The sequence below is a fragment of the Garra rufa genome, chromosome 8, assembly GCF_049309525.1.
Source record: "Garra rufa chromosome 8, GarRuf1.0, whole genome shotgun sequence".
NCBI classification, from domain to species: domain Eukaryota; kingdom Metazoa; phylum Chordata; class Actinopteri; order Cypriniformes; family Cyprinidae; genus Garra; species Garra rufa.
In genome coordinates this window covers 33,789,254-33,808,843 of record NC_133368.1, presented here as the reverse complement: position 1 = coordinate 33,808,843, position 19,590 = coordinate 33,789,254, and the positions used below count along the sequence as shown (strand labels likewise).

Genomic DNA, 19,590 nt, shown 5'->3' with positions numbered 1-19,590 from the left:
CCACTGATGGAACTAAAACACTACAAAAAAGTCAGATCTTCTGGTTTATGATCTTAACAAAGGTTATATTTAAACTCAAAGCAGAGGTTGACCAATTGAAATGTGTATAATATATATGTGGTGGTCACACAACATAAAACATTATAGGATAAGATGGCCCCATGACCCACATTAATGTATATGTTTAAAAGTAAAAAAGTAGAGTTAAACACTTAGAGTAAGATGATCCCTTACAAATAGTAGCTAAATATGAATTCAGTCATCACCATAACTGCATAATAAATATAGTAAAGAAATGTTTTGCACCTCTGCATATTTTATAGCCTGAATTTGTTCTTTACAGTATACATATTTTGTATATTCATATCTATTTCAACAGTTTGAAATAATATAAATAATCAGGGGACAAGCTAATGGAAGGTGTCAGATCTGCACATATAAATCACATCTTAATTTATCACATTTAGCAATTAATGTAATGTAATGTTTATAAGATCTTAGTGTTACATCCAATTTCCCAAGACAAATAAATGGCTTAAAGTCTGATTGGTTTGCTGAAGTGCACTTTTAAGTGACCCATAATGCTTTTCCTCCAACCACGTCACGCAATTCACACACACAGCCGAATTTGTGCCGAACAAAGCCGAAGCTGAGCCGAACTACGACGAAATTGGCCGAAGCTGTATTGAACATCAGCAGACCTGCAGGAAGAGCTCAGCGATCACGAAAATATATTAGCGAAATAACATAAAAAGCATTATAATGTCTTAATATATTTTAAAACAACTCAAGTCAGCAGGTATGTAAAGGTAACAGTAACAACGCATGCAATAAGAGTCGTTTACTATCATGCTGCTAACAGTCTTGCTGCTATGGTAGCAGTGACGTCTAAGTTACTTCTCATCACTGCGTATATTTACAATGTGTATTTAAGTGATTTGCTTACAGTTAAAGTCCTAAAAGCCTGTGTAATTAGATGTGTGCTTGTGTACTTCATAGGACAATCAGCTAGTTTTATCTGATGACAAGCTATCAGCACATGCTAATGTTATTATTAGCCTAGCATAGTCTGTTCATTTTTTTCATAAGTCTACAATACATAACGTTAGTTAAAAATAATAGAATTGATACGAGACACTAGATTGTATCTATCGCGCTTATTTCCTTTTAATTCGGAACTACTTTTGTATATCATTTCCTACTTCGACAGTAGGAAACATTGAGAGTGGAGGGAAATTGAATAGTATATGCACTGAATGATGAATGATGATTTCTCTCATTCTTCCAGGTGTCCACTGAGCTGCCTGTAAGATGTCTATGGTGTTGTTTGCTTCTGTGGTGAGAGTAAGAGATGGTCTACCACTCTCGGCCTCCACAGACTATGAACAGGATAAAGGATTTCAGGAGACTAAGAAACATCTCAAGGGTCTGACCAAAAAACTCAGCCAGTTTCCTGATCGCTGCTCACTCAGATCTGGCCTTTACAACATCAAGTGAGTTATCATTGTAGTGTAGTGTAGTGTGGGTGTTGAAGCTGGGCTTTTTTTTTACTCTACAGTGGTGGCCAAAATTATTAGAACACTAGTGTTTTCACCAGCTAAAAATGGTTTTAAGTCAGTTATTTCTATCTTTTGCTGTAGTGTGTCAGTAGGAAATATTACTTTACATTTCCAAGCATTCATTTTGCCATTTGTTTTAATAATAAAGTGAGATTTTTGTTTGCACAAGGAGTCTGACAACAGCCAGTGCTTCACACAGAGATCTGTCTGGAATGACTTGAAGAAACAGAACAAACTGAGACAGACTAAATCCAGAAGAACTGTGGCAATGCTTCAAGAGACCTACCTGCAAAGCAACAGTCGTGTTGAAAGTTTTAGTCACTTGTGTAAAAATGCTGTAAAATGAGAATGCTGTCATAAATAAATTTTCTTTATCGATTAACTTCTGTTACCTAAAGTAAATCAACATTTGGTGTGACCATCCTTTGCGTTTAAAGCAGCTTTTGCCCTAGGTGCACTTGCACATAGTTTTTCAAGTAGCTTTGCATGTAGATCTTGGAGATGTTGCCACTGTTTCTTCATGTCATTCCAGACAGACTGGATGATGATGAGATCAGATCTCTGTGTGGAGCACTGGCTGTTGGGAGATTCCTTGTGTCAGAAACACAAATCTCACTAGATTATTACAATTAATGGCAAAATGAATATTTGCTACTGACATACTAAAGCAAAAGATAGAAATAACTGACCTAAAGCCATTTTTAGCTGGTGAAAATACTAGTGTTCTAATAATTTTGGCCACCACTGTATATTACATGCTTTCAGTGTTAAACAAACTGTGGTGTTTAGAGTGTATTACACTGAAAATGCATTTATACTTCAAGGTATTTTAGATTTTTTTTAATATGACAGTGGGTCTGCTTTCACATTGCTTGCAAAGTATAATTTTTTATTTGAAATGCATAATTACTAGGCTAATACAACCCAATGAACCATAAACCATGTTTTGAGCTATGGTTTTTGCAACACCCTTCATTAACTTTGATTTCATCTCTATACATGCTTACTGCATACATATTTCGGCCCAAAATCTCAGTGCTAAGTGAGCTTCCAGCATAGCAAACACTGTTATATTTCTAATACTGACAATCAGAACTAATTATATTATATTGAGGTAAATGTAGAAGCAAATGTACATGAATCATCCATTACAGTTCAATTTGGTGTGAAAGCATTTTGATTTGATTTGCGCTCAAAGAAACATTAGAAGTTCATTAGAAAAATTTACATTCTGTCATTATTTACTCAGCCTCATGCCGTTCTTTTCCATACAATGAAAGAATACAGTATAGTGACTTTGGGCTGCTAAAAAAAAATAATTAAAGGGGACATCGGATGACCATTTTCCACAATTTGGAATGATTCTTTAGGGTCTTCATGAAATTTCTACAACATACTTTGTTTAAAATTCTTCAATGGTTGTGTAAAACAACACTATTTTTACATTGTCACAGTGACCTGTTTCGGTGCATGTCTCTTTAAATGATAATGAGCTACTGCTTACCCTATCTCTCTCTTCTGCTTTTTGTGTATTCTGTGGCACATTACCATCAAAAACAAAACTAATCCACTTCGTTCTCAGAGACGTTGTTTGCTACAACTGTTTGAGTGCATAGAAAATGTCGGACAACGTACAACTGGCTAAGGGTGGAAATATGCTAATATGGAATAGTCCGTCAGTGGCTGTGGGCAGGGCCTGAGCAGTATGACATCATATTTGTCTGAAAATCAAAACAGCTTGACAATTGAGACTGTTTAGGTTTTTTGGGGATTAAAAAAAAAACGAGTGAATGGATTTTTATCATTGTAGGGTGGTTGTGTCCACACACAGGTAAGACACATTTATATGCAAACACCATGTAAAAGTAAATTTTGCATGTGATCTACCCTTCATAAAAAAACAGGGAAAGTAAACCACTCATGCATCCGTTTTGGAGCTTGACAGGTTGTGGTCACTGTATATGCATTAATAGCAGCTGTAACATTCCTTAAAATATCTCATTTTGTGTTCTGTGGATGAAAAAAGTTAATGCAGGATTGGAATGATTTTACAATGACTAAATAATGACAGATTTGTCATTTTTGGGTGACCATCCCTTTAATTAAAACATTTCAGCAAAAGCAAATGACACAGTGGGGTGGACTGCGCTGAGTGCCAACTGAATTTAAAGTTCCCCTTCAGCAAGGTCTAATTCAGATGCATTACACTGAGGGACCCAGGGGTGACCATTTCATAGCCTGGCTGCTATTCATCACTCCTAACTTCACAAGCAGGCTCTGGAGTGACTCAATGGATTATTTCATCTCTACAAACAGACGTTAACATGAAGAGACACACTGACAAAGTTTCTTTCCTGAGGCGAGTCACTAAACTGTCCGCAAAGGGAAAACAAAGCGTGTTCAAAGAGAACTCAGTGAACATGCAGATGTAGAACAGGTGTAACAGGATGATTTGGACTGTGAAGTGGACTTGCATGTCCACTGAATGACCTTTCCCATCCTGTCTGATGCAGATGTCCTGTAAATTTTATTTGAATGAAATTGACTCAGCGAGTATGATGTAAACAATAACATGTCTTGCTTTTATCATAGTTTCACAAGCTCTCTTGGAGTCGGGTACTTGATGGTTTGCACAGAAAACTATCCCAATGTCCTGGCCTTCAGCTTTCTGGACGAGCTTCAGAGGGAGTTCATTGTCACGTATGACACAAAGCGGATCAACAGCGCTTTGAGGCCTTTCTCTTTCATTGAGTTTGGTGAGTTTCTAGAGGGACAGGTTTCTCACAGAAATCTCTTTCTGCAGAAGGGGACTTTATTTTTGATCTATATTTTAATATAATATAAATTAATATATGTTTTTGGAAGAGTCTTATGTTCACCAAGGCTGCATTTATTAGATCAAAAATACAGTAAAACAGTAATATTGTGAAATACTATTACAATTTAAAATATCAGTTTTTAATTTTCATGTTATAAACTGCAGTTTATTTCTTTGTTAATTTTTCAGCAGCCATTAGTTCACGTGATCTTTCAAAAATCATTCTAATGTGATGATCAAAACACATTTCACAATGTTGAAAACTGTTGTTCATTTCCAGAACAAAAATTTACAGATAATGTACTCACCCCATTATCATACAAGATGTTCATGTCTTTCTTTCTTCAGTTGTAAAGAAGTTGTTTTTGAGGAAAACATTTCAGGAATTCCCTCCATATCCTGGACTTCTATGGTGCCCGCGAGTTTGAACTTCCAAAATGCAGTTTCAATGCTCTAAAGCAGAGGTCTCAAACTCAATTCCTGGAGGGCCGCAGCTCTGCAGAGTTTAGCTCCAACTCACACCTGCTTGGAAGTTTCTAGTAATCATGAAGACCTTGATTAGCTGGATCAGGTGTGTTTGATTAGGGTTGGAGCTAAACTGTGCAGAGCAGTGGCCCTCCAGGAATTGAGTTTGAGACCAGTGCTCTAAACCAAGGGCCACCAGACTTGATCCTGCAGATTTTAGCTCCAACCTGTCTCAACACACCTGCCTAAGTGTTTTAAGTATTCCTAGTAAGACCTATCTGGTTCAAGTGTGTTAGATTAGGGTTGGAGCTAAACTTGGTAGGACACCAGCCCTCCAGGACAGAGTGTGGTGACCCCTACACTAAATGATCCCAGCCAAGGAATAAGGGTCTTATCTAGCGAAACGATCTATCATTTTTTATTTATTTTTTTATAATAATTTAGATAGATTTTAACCACAAATGCTCATCTTGTCTAGCTCTGCCTCCACTCTGTGTATTCCGGCTCAATACAGTTAGGGTAGGTTGAAAAACTCAAATCAAAATCGTCCAACATTGCTGCAGATGTACTGACCCAGTGTTTTTGTCACTAGATAAGAACCTTATTCCCAGGCTGGGATCATTTAGAGCCCTTTGAAGCTGCATTAAAACTGCATTTTGGAAGTTCAAACTCACAGGCACCATAGACGTCTTCTATATGGAGAACACTCCTGAAATGTTTTCCTCAAAAAACATAAAGAAAGACATGAACATCTTGGATGACAATGGGATAAGTACATTATCTGTAATTTTTTGCTCTGGAAGTGAACTACTCCTTTAATATTTTTGTAGAAACAGTGAAATATTTTTCAGGATTCTTTGACGAATAGGAGGTATGTAAGAACAGCATTTAATTAGAAACACAAATCTTTTGTAACATTATAAATGTCTTTACTATCACTTTTAATAACATTTAAATAATCCTTTTTTTAATAAAAGTATTATTTAAAACAAAAAAAAACTTGATCCATCCTTTTGAATGATTGCATACTACATTTCTATACATATTTAGGTTTATTTTTAATCAAAAATGTAATTTATTACTCAATTTCAACTCAAATCTGATCATCATGATCTACATGATGTCTAACAAGTCAGTAATGATACTGATTTAAGTTTCATGAACCTTAAAGGGATAGTTCTACCCAAAAATGAAAATTTGAGCTACGCAACTACCATGTTCAAGGCCCAATTAAAATAATCCATGTGACATTAGTGGTTTAACCATAATGTTATAAAGCTACGAGAATACTTCTGTGTTCAAAGAAAACAAAAATAATGACTTTATTCAACAATTTCTTCTCTTCCGTGTCAGTCTTAGTTCATCGTCTGTATATACTGGTTCCAAGTAAAGGGGGTCGCACACCGGACGAGAAACGCAGCGCAACGTCATGTCGCGCCAAGGACACCGGACGCGCACGTTCTATACGCGTCAGCTCATTTTTCAGTGAAGTTCTGAACTGCAAGTGACGGTTGTGACCTTGTAAATCCAGTAGGTGGCAGTCAAAGACAGTGAATGTAATTACGACAGGCAAATGTTACATAGGACTTTAGATTTTGCGTATGAAAAAATGTTTTGAGAAAATAAAATATGAATGAATTATATAGGTTTACATTTTTTTCAAGCTGTAAACCTAATGTAAGTAGTATTTTGCAGCAGTGGTATCTTGTTTTTTTTAATCTAATAGGACGATTTGAGACAAATATGATGTTATTTAATATAAAACTATGCAGATGGCGCTCTGTGGTGCGGCAGAAATTTGAACAGCTTCCTGAGTCGTAGATGGGTGCCGCCGGTGTGCGTATGCTCATAGAAAACTATGTGTTCGAATTTTAAAGACGTGACGCGACGCAGCACTGCGCTTCGCGTTCGGTGTGCGACCCCCTTAAGGCTGAACATGTGGCGGAGGCTGGCACAGAAGAGAAGAAACTGTTGAATAAATTCTTTATTTTTTTTGTGTGCACAAAACGTATTCTCATAGTTTCATAACATTACAGTTGAAGCAGTAATGTTATGTAATGTTAATGGCCTTGAACGTGTCAGTTGCATTGCTGTCTATTCACAGTCAGAAAGCTCTCAGATATTATTAAAAATGTCTTAATTTGTGTTCAGAAGATGAACAAAGGTCTTACAGGTTTGGAACATCATTAGGGCAAGTAATTAACAACAGAATTTTTATTTCTGGGTGAACTATCTCTTTAAGTACACAAAATTAGCTTCATTTACAGACATTACTGAAAGTAATAATAACTTGCAGTTCAGTGAGTGAGTAAGAAATTGACTCAGTAATCATTCTGGACTTTTGAATTTCCCAAAAGCATCGTAAACCTAAATAGATCTTAAATCTTGGCAGCGATGGTCTCTATGATCTGCTTAGATTAAGGAATGGCTGATAAATTTGTCAGACTTATTAAAACCGTTAAGTCCTACGATTGTGATTATTATTATTATTATTAGGCATTAAAAGAATCTGCCAATAAGAATCAGGACAACTCAACAGAAACATGCATTCTTGCCATTATTTTGTTAGCTATATCATTATCTCACTGTTTTATTCAGCACTAAAAAATAGCAATAATTAGTTCTGCTTAAATTAGTTCTACACGGGCAGTTTCGCCAGTCTTGAGCTTTAGTTGAGTCTCTAAAGAGCATTATTCGCATGGTGAGTTTGAGTAAACATTAATGGAGTTGCATCTTATGTGGAACATTAACATTTAGTCACTAATGAGGCTCCATTTTGGCTAGGAATCTTTGGGATTTATCTAAATAAATATAAACACAGCCTAAAGACCTTCCATGTAATGTGATTTGAAATGCACTGAAGCCATTTGTAACATACAGACCATGATGTGCTCGGAGCATTCATCTCTGTGCTGTTTCTATGGTTTTGACAGATAACTTCATTCGGAAAACCAAGCAACGTTACAACAGCCCACGTTCCCTCTCCACCAAGATTAATCTGGCCGACATGCAGACTGAGATCAAGCTCCGGCCTCCTTATCAGCTGTCCGCGGAGGACATTGGATCAATCAACGGCTTCTCACAACACAAGCAGTCTAAATATAAAGGCATAGGTAGGGAGCACAGCATGAATACTTTTGTTCTCACGAAGCAGAACATTTTGAAAGACCATGAGCACATACATACTCATGGCAAAGTGTTTTGCACGGCAGGTTTCCTTCTGCAAATCTTAAAATCTAGTTATTTTGCTACTGTTTGACACAGATTTTCTGCTTGATTTATTCCTGCAGCTCCTAATCAAATGTTGGAGGCCATCACCCTGTCGGGTATCGTCGCCTGTGTCCTAAGTGTCCTGTGCGGCGCTCTTAATTTGCTTCGGGGAGTCCACGCAATAGAAAGCGTATTGCAGGTAACGTAAATCATGCACTAATAGTAAGGTTGGCACTTTATTTTGGGCTTTGTTTTTTTTTTTATTGATTAAAACGTTGGATTAAACATTACTTTTAAATGTATAAGCACCATTGTAATATAATACATCATAACTAATGGATAGTAACACTACTCTTGAATAATTTGTCAGACTTTGCACTTAGGTGTAATGTGATTTTCCTCTTCCATAAACAGAACAGTTTTGCTTGGCTTTGTATATTGCACTGATAAGTGAGCACTCGAGTCCCTGCTCTAAGTAATTCATCCTCTGTTTTTAGCACATGGCTTCCTGTTGTAATTTGTTCACTCTTTAACACAGCACCCTGTCTTTCCTCTTTTTCTGCCCTATCTGCAGAACGAGGATGAAGACTTTAATTACGTAATTGCTTTTTTCCTCGGAACCGCGGCCTGTATGTATCAGGTAAGTGACTGCAGTCAGACCGTGAGTTACTGTCGGCCTGCCAGGCTTCATTTCCTCTGCTCTCTGTCTCTGTTTGACCAACCAATGCTAATATATCACACTTTTCCTCAGTGGCGTGTAAAAGCAGAATCTGGGACATTGGAGAATCATTGCGTTTTTACTAGAATCAAACAGCTTTTTATTAGTGGTGGTTTTCAAAACCAGCAAAAAATAAATGTATAAAAACATTGCTAAGTACAACTTTCTTTAAACATTAATGGTAAGAAATGTTTCTTGAGAACGAGATCAGCATATTTAAATCCATTCCTTGATTCAATTCGAGTACTCGATTTGACATTATTAGACCGTTTTCTATGGCTGCATGATATGTTAAACCCATCACTGAATTATAATGGCGTATAATGCTATTGTGAATTCACAAATGCAAAATTAAATAAATAAATGTGATGCAGGTTTAATATGCACTTTAATTATGCATCTCAGAGTGGCTCCATTCACTGTAAATGCTGCTCCACACAAACAGTTATCATTAACATGCGCAGACAGTCTCAAACTCCATCTCTGCATATTGCTGTGAGTTTGGGTTTATCATTTATTAACATTTATCTGGGAACGCAACATGTGCCATTTGATCAGATTTGTAAGGTAAATCATTTAAAAACCTATGTAAACACAGGAGAATACATCATTATATTTCTCAATATGCTAACTGTTCATCACGATTTCAAAATAAAAGCTCAAGCCCTCACTCTGAGTTTATGTTTGGATGTCCACATATTCAATACATTACAGTGGCTGTAGCATTTTTGTTGTAAAAAAGTGGCCAAATATTAAAGATTAAAGGAATGGTTCACCCAAAAATGAACATTTATCTGCTTACCCCAGGGCATCCAAGATGAATTTGTTTCTTCAGTAGAACACAAAGATTTTTTTAACTCAAACCATTCCATCCTTTCAGTCATATAATGGCAGTCAATAGTCACCAAATCTTTGAGAATAAAAAAAAACATACACAGACAAATCCAAATTAAACCCTGCGGCTTGTGACGATACATAGAGGTTATAAGACACAAAACGATCCATCTGTGCAAGAAACTAAACAGTATTTATATCATTATTTACCTCTGATCAACCGCAACGTTGAACGTCATGTGCCGGCTGTTGTACAAACTTAAGTGTCTTGCACAGACCAATCGTTTTGTGTCTTAAGACCTCAATGTATTGTCACAAGCTGCAAGGTTTAATTTGGTTTTGTGTGTGTGTTTTTTTTTTTACTCAAAGATTTGGTGCCCATTGACTGCCATTATATGACTCACAGACTGCAACGGTTTGAGTTAAAAATCGTCTTTTGTGTTCTAGTGAAGAAACAAAGTCACCTACATCTTGGATGCCCTGGGGGTAAGCAGATAAACATCAAATTTTCATTTTTGGGGGAACTATCCCTTTAACCCCTTAAGCTCTGCGGCTATTTGGGGGATTTCCGCCTGCATTTGGCCTACCTAAATTCAAATGGTTCCCCTATACACATACAATGGAGGAAATAAAAAAAAATGGTTTCATTGTATAGAAAACCTTTTAAACTACATAATATCAGTGTAATTCTTTATAAATAACATTATATAGATTTCAAATATTACAATAAAAACAAAAAAAACATAGGCGCTTTTTGATTTTTTTTTTCAAAAGTTTTTTTTTGAAAGTCTATAACTCAGGATTTAGGTGTCTCAGTTCTTTGCAAATTGTTTTGTTTGATTCCACTAGGTCTCAGGATATACCAGAAAAAAGATTTTTTCATATAACAGTTTCTAATTGAAAGTTATTGAATTATAACCGAAGGGAGTCGCATTGCCCCTTTTCCCCCTTTTTCCCCCTAAAAGTGTCCTTCTGTTTCTTTGCAAAAACAGGCTTTATAAAGCACATTATTGAGAATAGAATAGAATAGAATACTATTTTACTATGTACCATAGCACTTTTCATGATAATTGACTGAATTATGTTTCATTTTTATGTTTGCCTGTGTATTTACTGAAACACATACTGTACTTTACTGTCAACATTCAATATACACTCAATACATAGCTTAGCAGATTGTTTTGGTGTCCTTTACGTTTCAAAGTAATTATAAGAATAAAACAAACCTGAATAGAAGCACTGTTATACTTATAGACGCGCTTATGAGCCGCGGATCCTCTGCTCTCCATGGAAACGGCCCGTTATTTATTCATTTAGCGTCTATTTTGGATAATTGAGACCGCTATATGAGACCGGATTTAAAGAACAAGATGGCGCCGCGAATGGCAGCCTCTGTGCTTAGCTCTCCAGTTGTTTTAGTGTTTTTGTTCGTTTTTCCTGTTTTTTGTTTTGCAAACACGATCAGTTTTACAAGGGATGAACTGCTAAACATTAGGCAGAACATACCACAAAATCTCCTACCGGTTTTTGATTATTCGGACGTTTTGCTCAACATCATAGTTGGCGGAGCGGCGGCGCTTACCAAAGGCTTCAGGACGCGCAGGACGCGGGGGAAGCGCGCCGGCGCGCTCGTGAAGCTTCGTCAGCGTGGATTCAGGATGACACTGCCAGGCATACATTTGGCAAATCTCCGGTCTCTACCAAACAAAACGGACGAACTCCTTCTGCTCTCCCGGACAAATAAGGACTTCTCACACTCTGCTGCTCTGTGTTTCACGGAAACCTGGCTGAACGCGGCTATACCGGACAGCGCGATTCATCTCCCGGGATATCAGCTGTTCAGAGGAGACCGCGACGCAGAATCGACGGGGAAATCGCGCGGCGGCGGGACGTGCTTTTACATCAATGAGAGGTGGTGTACAGATGTAACAGTGTTAAAGAAAATATGCTGTTCTGATGTTGAAGCGCTTTTCATAAACTGTAAGCCGTTCTATTCGCCGCGAGAGTTTTGCTCGTTCATTCTCGTGAGCGTGTACATTCCACCGCAAGCGCACGTGAGCCTGGCGTTACAGAAACTCGCTGATCACATCACAGAGACAGAACAACAACACCCGGACTCTGTTTTAATCATTCTTGGGGATTTTAATAGAGCAAATCTCTCCCGTGAACTTCCAAAATACAGACAGCACATCACATGTCCGACCAGAGATAGAAATATATTGGACCACTGTTACACCACAATAAGGAATGCATATCACTCTGTCTCACGGGCAGCTTTGGGACTTTCTGATCACTGCCTGGTTCATCTTATACCAACCTACAGGCAACAACTTAAATCTGCTAAACCTGTAGCAAAGTCTGTAAAGAGATGGACCAACGAAACAGAGCGGGCTTTACAAGCCTGTTTCGAATGTACTGATTGGAGTGTTTTTGAAGCTGCTGCTACTGATCTGGACGAGCTTACAGAGACTGTTACTTCATATATCAGTTTCTGTGAGGATTTATGCATTCCTACCAGGACTCGCTTAACTTACAACAACGACAAACCATGGTTCACTGCAAAACTCAGACAGCTTCGTCATGTCAAAGATGATGCTTACAGGAAAGGGGACAAAGTCTTGTATAAAGAGGCCAAATACACACTGGAAAAGGAGATCAAAGTGGCAAAGAGAAATTATTCCGAAAAGATAAGGAACCAATTTCATTCCAGTGACTCTTCATCAGTGTGGAAAGGTCTAAAACACATCACCAATTACAAGACATCATCCCCCAGCACTTTGCAGAATCAGCAACTGGCAGACGATCTGAACGAGTTCTATTGTCGGTTTGAAAAGACACCATTTACACCTCCAACATCACCCCTCTCCCCCACTCCTGCAACTCCCATTCAAATCAGTGAAGATGAGGTACGCAAGGTCTTCAAAAAGAACAAAAGAAGAAAGGCACCAGGCCCTGACGGTGTCACACCAGCCTGTCTGAAAACCTGTGCAGATCAGCTGGCACCCATTTTCTCACAGATCTTCAATAGGTCTTTGGAGTTGTGTGAAGTCCCCGCCTCTCTCAAACGTTCTGAAATCATCCCCATTCCAAAGAAACCCAAAATAACAGGACTTAACGACTACAGACCTGTGGCGCTAACATCTGTCGTCATGAAGTCGTTTGAGAAACTGGTTCTGGCTTATCTGAAGGACATCACCAGACCCTCACTGGACCCCCTGCAGTTTGCTTATCGTGCAAACAGGTCTGTAGATGATGCAGTGAACATGAGTCTACATTTCATACTGCAGCATCTGGACAAATCAGGGACTTATGTGAGGATCCTGTTTGTGGACTTCAGTTCAGCCTTCAACACTATCATCCCAAACCTCCTCCTGCCCAAACTAACTCAGCTCTCTGTGCCCACATCAGTCTGTCAGTGGATCAACAGCTTCCTGACAGACAGGCAGCAGCTAGTGAGGCTGGGAAAATTCTCATCCAGCACCCGTACTATCAGCACTGGCGCCCCTCAGGGTTGTGTCCTCTCCCCACTGCTCTTCTCCCTGTATACAAATGACTGTACCTCCAAAGACCCCTCTGTCAAGCTCCTGAAGTTTGCAGACGACACCACACTTATCGGCCTCATTCAGGACGGTGACGAGTCTGCTTACAGACAGGAGGTAAAAGAGCTGGCTGTCTGGTGCAGTCATAACAAACTGGAGCTCAACACGCTCAAAACTGTGGAGATGATCATAGACTTCAGGAAAACCCCCCCTGCTCTCCCCCCACTCACCATCATGAACAGCACTGTAAACACAGTGGAGTCATTCAGGTTCCTTGGCAATACCATCTCCCAGGACCTGAAGTGGGACATTCACATAGACTCCATTGTGAAAAAGGCCCAGCAGAGACTGTACTTCCTTCGCCAGCTGAGGAAGCTCAACCTGCCACAGGAACTGCTGAAACAGTTTTACTCTGCCATCATTGAATCCGTCCTCTGCACTTCAATTACCATCTGGTTCAGCTCAGCTACAAATTCTGATCTCAGAAGACTACGTCGGATAGTCCGGACTGCTGAGCGAATCATTGGTACAACCCTCCCTACCCTTCAAGATCTGTACTTATCCAGAGTACGAAAAAGGGCTGCCAAAATTACTCTGGACCCCTCACATCCAGCACACTCACTTTTTGAACTGTTACCATCCGGTCGGCGCTACAGAGCACTGAGCACTAGAACGACCAGACACCGAAACAGTTTCTTTCCTCAGGCAATCCATCTCATGAACACTTGATCGTGGAACATACAACACTATACATTCTTTATTCATTTTTTCCGTTATTTATTTAAAGCACATACTTACTTCCATTCAAATGTCTTTGCTATTTTTGCACATTGTCTGTCCTGTATACCTCTATATTGTTCTTTTTATAATATGTATCGTCTTGTCACTGTCATTCTGTAGCACTGTGGAGCTCTGTCACAAAAACAAATTCCTAGTATGTGCAAACATACCTGGCAATAAAGCTCATTCTGATTCTGATTCTGATTCTGATTCTATATTCCTCTGAGACGCCAACAGACGCATATCTCCGGTGTAAGAGTCCAAAAACTACATATCCCACAATGCCCGGCACCGTCGAAGCATCTTTTGTGACCCGGAACCTCTCCATGGCTCTGCTTCTTCTTCGCGTCTGGAGAGGCTGAGCTGTCATCGTTCACACCTCGGAGCAGCACGGCATGCGGTCGGAGGGTGTAATCTGATCTACTGACACGCTCTAAGTGCAGCCGCAGACACACACACACACCTGCTTGAGCGGTTCAGAGCGCGTTTGGAAAGCCGCGCCCGAGCGCATCTGGCAAAACAACGGTTTCTCAGCAATGGTGCAACGCAGAAACGTGAAAATGGTCTTGTTTGAAAGAAGAGATCCTAATCTAAAAGATAAAATGGGCTAAGATAAGATAAAGTTTGTGGCTATTTGCGGCTAACTGAAGCAGTAGTATGTGGAGGAAAGTAATATAATATATCATCATATTCTTCAAGTATATTCTGACATCGCGATTCAATTGAAGATTATTTGATCTGTGTTTGTCACACAATAAAATGATTTATATGGTCAGATTCTTGAGAATGAGCACTTTCTTGTGATATATGATTTGTCTGTTTTGAGAAAAATATAAGAAATACACATTCTTTGTAATAATTCTTCACAATTGTTAGGCGGAAATTTGTGTGTGGAACAACATAAATTCTAAGCACAATTTTACTACTTTATGAATTATAAAACTAAAAGTTATGGTATTCGTAGTAAAGAGGAGACTCTAAGCTTTCAAATGAGACCATTTATGGGCTGATACTATGTGAAGAAGGTTGTGTAAATGAAGCAGCAACATTTTGATTTTTTTTAAATTATATTCTGACATCGTGATTCAATTGAAGATTATTCGATCTGTGTTTGTCACACAATAAAATGATTTATATGGTCAGATTCTTGAGAATGAGAGCTTTCTTGTGATATATGACTTGTCTGTTTTGTGAAAAATATAAGAAATACACATTCTTTGTAATAATTCTTCACAATCGTTAGGCGGAAATTTGTGTGTGGAACAACATAAATTCTAAGCATAATTTTACTACTTTATGAATCATAAAACTAAAAGTTATGGTATTCTTCGTAAAGAGGAGACTCTAAGCTTTCAAATGAGACCATATATGGGCTGATACTATATGAGGAAGGTCATGTAAATGAAGCAGAGTTTAAGAGGTTAAGTGGTCATTTGAATTAAATGTTTAGTCAATATTACACAAGGATAAGATCACGCAATAAAGTAAAAAAAACAACCGTCAGACCGTTGGCGCCCTCGGTCATTTGTCATAATCCGTAATGTACGTTAGTTCTTTTGTTTATAACGCATTATGTATTTTGACAGTTTTGTTCAATAAAACCATATGATTGCTTACTTTTGATACTTTATTTGAACCAGTTGTTTTTGCCTCATTGCTATTATATATGTATTTTAAGTCATTTTTAAGGCTGTTTAGGTCTATTTTTATTCTTTATTTTTATTATCACAAAGAAATTTATTATGATTATCCGATTACGCGATTATTCGTCAGAGATTTCATAATTACCAAAATTGTCGTTAGTGACATCCCTATATTAAAATGATTTCTGAAGTATCATGTTACACTGAAGACTGGAGTAATTGCTGCTGAAAATTTAGCTTTGGATCACAGGAATAAATTACATTTTTTAAAAAGTATTCAGAATAATTTTCCTTCTCTCTGCTTAAAATGTTTCCTCTTGTTTCTGTTTTTATATGTAGTGTTACTTGTTCGCCTACTTCTCAGTTTGGAGGAACATCAAGTCATTCCTGGCCTTTGCGATGATCTGCCTATGTAACATGTATCTGTATGAACTGCGTAACATGTGGCAGATCCTTTTTCATGTGACGGTGGGAGCATTCATCACTCTGCAGATCCACCTGAGACAACCGCAGGGCAAATCACCAGACTACAATGTTTGACGCCCTTGAACTCTTTTAAGACTGTAACGTAGCCCAATATGGCAACCCCAACTTGTTCACACCCCATTTGAGGACAAAAGAACATGGTTTGTGAACTGTTTTGATACTGTTCAAGAAACACTTCATGCTGTTTCACGTACACTTGAAGGTACAGATGACAAACAGCTGTTCTGGTTGAAGCAAAAAGTTAATAACAGTGACTTCTTAAGTGCACAGTATTAGATTCATGCATGAAATATTGAAGAAAGCGTTAGCAGATTAATCAAATGTGCACCAATTAATATATTTTCCAATAGGAAGGAGTTGTAGTTATATTTTTAGTTTTAACTGACATCAGGGCTTAAAGAGACTGCTCACCCAAAAATGAAAATTCTGAAGCAGCTTTGCTCCATACAATAAATGTGAATAGTAAACCGGGTCTGTCGAGGATAATAAATATATGCATGTTTTGCAATTAAATGTTTAACATTTCAACAATTGTACTTTTTTTTTTATTATTTTTATGTAAGTACATAGTAGTTATGGCCACCCAATACAAAGTGGGACCACATTTTTTGATTATGTAATTGGCTATGTTTCATGTTCATAGTTTTTTTCTTCAAATTAATATTTTTGTTTTAATTCACCGCATAGGTGATTGGTTTGGGTTCTAAACGACTTTAAATTCCCCATTCACTAGTTTAAATTCCCTATGCACAGTTGTGGTCATTAGTGACATTTTATTGTGGTAAAAAGAATCATCTAAATTAATCTAAACATCTCCTTTTGTGTTTCGTGGAATTTTAATTTTTGGGTGAGTTATACCTTTAAGATGTGATTTTACAATTTTTGACACATTGTATGATTGTTAAAGCCAACTATTGTATGCAATACATTTTATAGAGCTGCCTATATGTGTGAAATGTAACATTGCTAGATTTTCATTCACACTCATTTCTACAAATGCAGACTTTGACGGCTTTATTTTTTCATATGCTTTTATAGATGACTAATTTGAGTGTCACTGTGTTTGTAGTCATTAGTCAGACGTCTCTGCTCTGAAAGCATAATCAGATGTGTTATTTATCAATTGTGTCTGTGCTGCCTGCAGGTGTGCTTCCTGCAAATGAATATGGTTGGTTAAGAGGGAAATGGAATCACTCTAATATACAGACTCAGTTTTTCCCCCCCTCAGTGTTTGCTGCCTTTTGTCAACGGGTCTGTTTAGTACGCATGTTGAGTGGTATGAATGAGTTATGCTGTCTTCTGTTTTTATTCACCCGGTTTGTTTTCATTGTGCAAATGACAGGTTGAATAGATGATTGACAGATTAAGGGGTCAAGGGGTTTTAAAGTCCTTCAGAAGAAGTACGTGCATTTGTCCCTCCCCTAAGTGTCAGTGATCAAAGATTGCATCTGCGTCTTTGCATTGCAATGTACCACAATGTTCTTTCTCCAGCAGTATTGCATTGCCTTGCCAGTTTGTGTTTGTACTTGAAAAGCCATCTCAAAATCATAAGTAAAAACCTTGAATTTGTATGAATGTGTGAATATTGTTTTTTTTTCTTCACGCTTTACATATTTGTATACTATATGGAAGCCCATTTCCACCACTAAATCAAGAATGAGAGAAAAAGTAATTGCGACTTCTCACAAATCTGACTTTTCTTTGCAATTGCAAGTTTACATCTCACAATTCTGACGTTTTTTTTCTCAGAATTGTGAGATAAATACACGATTGTGAGTTGTAAATTCAAATTTACAAGATATTAACTCTCAAATCTGACATTTTGTCTTAGAATTGCTCATTTATATCTCACAATTCTGACTTTATAACACAATTGAAAGTTATGTCAGAATTGTGAGATATAAATGAGCAATTCTGAGAACATATCAGTCTTTTTTTCATCCTTAAAATGGGACTTTATAACTCGCAAATTCAATTCTGAGAAAAAAAAATTAAATTGCAAGAAAAAAGTCAAAATTCGGATACACACTCGTGTTTGCAAGAAAAAAGTCAGAATTGCAAGTTTATATCTCGCAAGTCTAACTAAATTTCTTGAGTTTATATCATGAAATTCAAAGAAAAAAGTCCGAATTGTGCTTCATATCTCGCAATTCTGAGTTTATTTCTCACACTTTGACTTTATTCTGACTTTATTCTCTAATTTATGTTATAAACCCACTATTGTAAAAAAAAAAAGTCAGAATTGGGAGTTTATATCTTGCAATTTTGACTTTATAACTCGCAATTGCAAGTTTATATCACACAATTTGGAGAAAAAAGTCAGAATTGCAAGATATAAATTTGCAATTGCAAGAAAAATAAGTCTGAATTGCAATATGCAAAATTGCATTGGCGAGAAAAATGTCCGAATTGCAAGTTTTTCTCACAATTCTGAAAAAATATCAAAATTGTGAGAAAAGTCACAATTATGATACAAATTCGCAATTGCAAGAAAAAAGTCAGAATTGTGATATGCAAATTCGTATTTGCTAGAAAAAAGTCAAAACTGACATTTTATTTCTCACAATTCTGAGTTTCTATCATGCAAAAAAAGTCAGCATTGTGAATTTATATCTTGCAATTCTGACTATAACTCACAATTGCGAGTTTATATCATGCAATTCTGACAAAAAAGTAAACATTGTAAGTTTATATCTCAATTCTCACTTTGTAACTAGCAATTGTGTGTTTATATGACACAATTTTGAGAAAAAAGTCAGCACTGTCTTCCAATTGCAAGTTATAAAGTCAGAATTGTGAGATATAATTCTCACAATTCTGATTTATAACTCGCAATGGGGAGTTTGTATCACGCAATTCTGAAAAAAATAAATTGTGATAAAAAATTACGAGAGAGATAAATTACGAGATATAAATTCGCAATTGCAAGAAAAAAAGTCAGAATTCTCGCATTTGCTAGGAAAATGTCAGAATTGAGTTTTTCTCACAATTCAGATTTTATTTCTCACAGTTTTGAGTTTCTATCATGCAAAAAAGTCAGCATTGTGAGTTTATATCTTACAATGTTGACTTTTTTTTGTAAGAATTGCAAGTTTATATCTCACAATTCTGACTTTGTAACTCGCAGTTGTGAGTTTATATCATGCCATTCTGAGAAAAAAGTCAGCACTGTCATCGCAATTGCGAGTTATAAAGTCAGAATTGTGAGATATATCACAATTCTGATTACTAACTTGCAATGGCCAGTTTATATCATAAATTGAGTTTCTCACAATTCAGATTTTATTTGTCACAATTCTGTTTCTATCATGCGAAAAAGTCAGCATTGTGAGTTTATATCTTGCTATTCTAACTTTATAACTAACAATTGCAAGTTTATATCATGCAATTCTGGGGAAAAAACAATTACAATATATAAACTCACAATTACATGAAAAAAGTCAGAATTGTGATACGCAAATTCCCATTTGCAAGAAAAAAAGTCAATTCAGATTTTATTTCTCACAATTCTGAGTTTCGATCATGCAATTCCGAGAAA

At 37.1% G+C, this 19,590-nt stretch overlaps 1 protein-coding gene across 1 annotated transcript; it reads left to right on the top strand.

The window, feature by feature from the left end:
* Positions 1–662: 662 nt before the first annotated feature.
* sec22a (SEC22 homolog A, vesicle trafficking protein) lies at positions 663–17,623 on the top strand. The gene is made up of 7 exons (XM_073846174.1): positions 663–799; positions 1,289–1,493; positions 4,152–4,315; positions 7,776–7,955; positions 8,133–8,251; positions 8,627–8,692; positions 15,906–17,623. Exons 2-7 carry the CDS (start codon positions 1,312–1,314, stop codon positions 16,104–16,106), a joined length of 912 nt encoding a protein of 303 aa, XP_073702275.1. The 5' UTR covers positions 663–799; positions 1,289–1,311; the 3' UTR covers positions 16,107–17,623.
* Positions 17,624–19,590: the final 1,967 nt, after the last annotated feature.

Coding starts and splice junctions, on each gene's coding strand:
- sec22a (XM_073846174.1), top strand. CDS start 1,312: ATGTCTATGGTGTTGTTTGCTTCTGTGGTGAGAGTAAGAGATGGTCTA. Junction 4,316..7,775: donor TTTCTCTTTCATTGAGTTTG/GTGAGTTTCTAG, acceptor TGGTTTTGACAG/ATAACTTCATTCGGAAAACC. Junction 8,693..15,905: donor CCGCGGCCTGTATGTATCAG/GTAAGTGACTGC, acceptor TTTTATATGTAG/TGTTACTTGTTCGCCTACTT.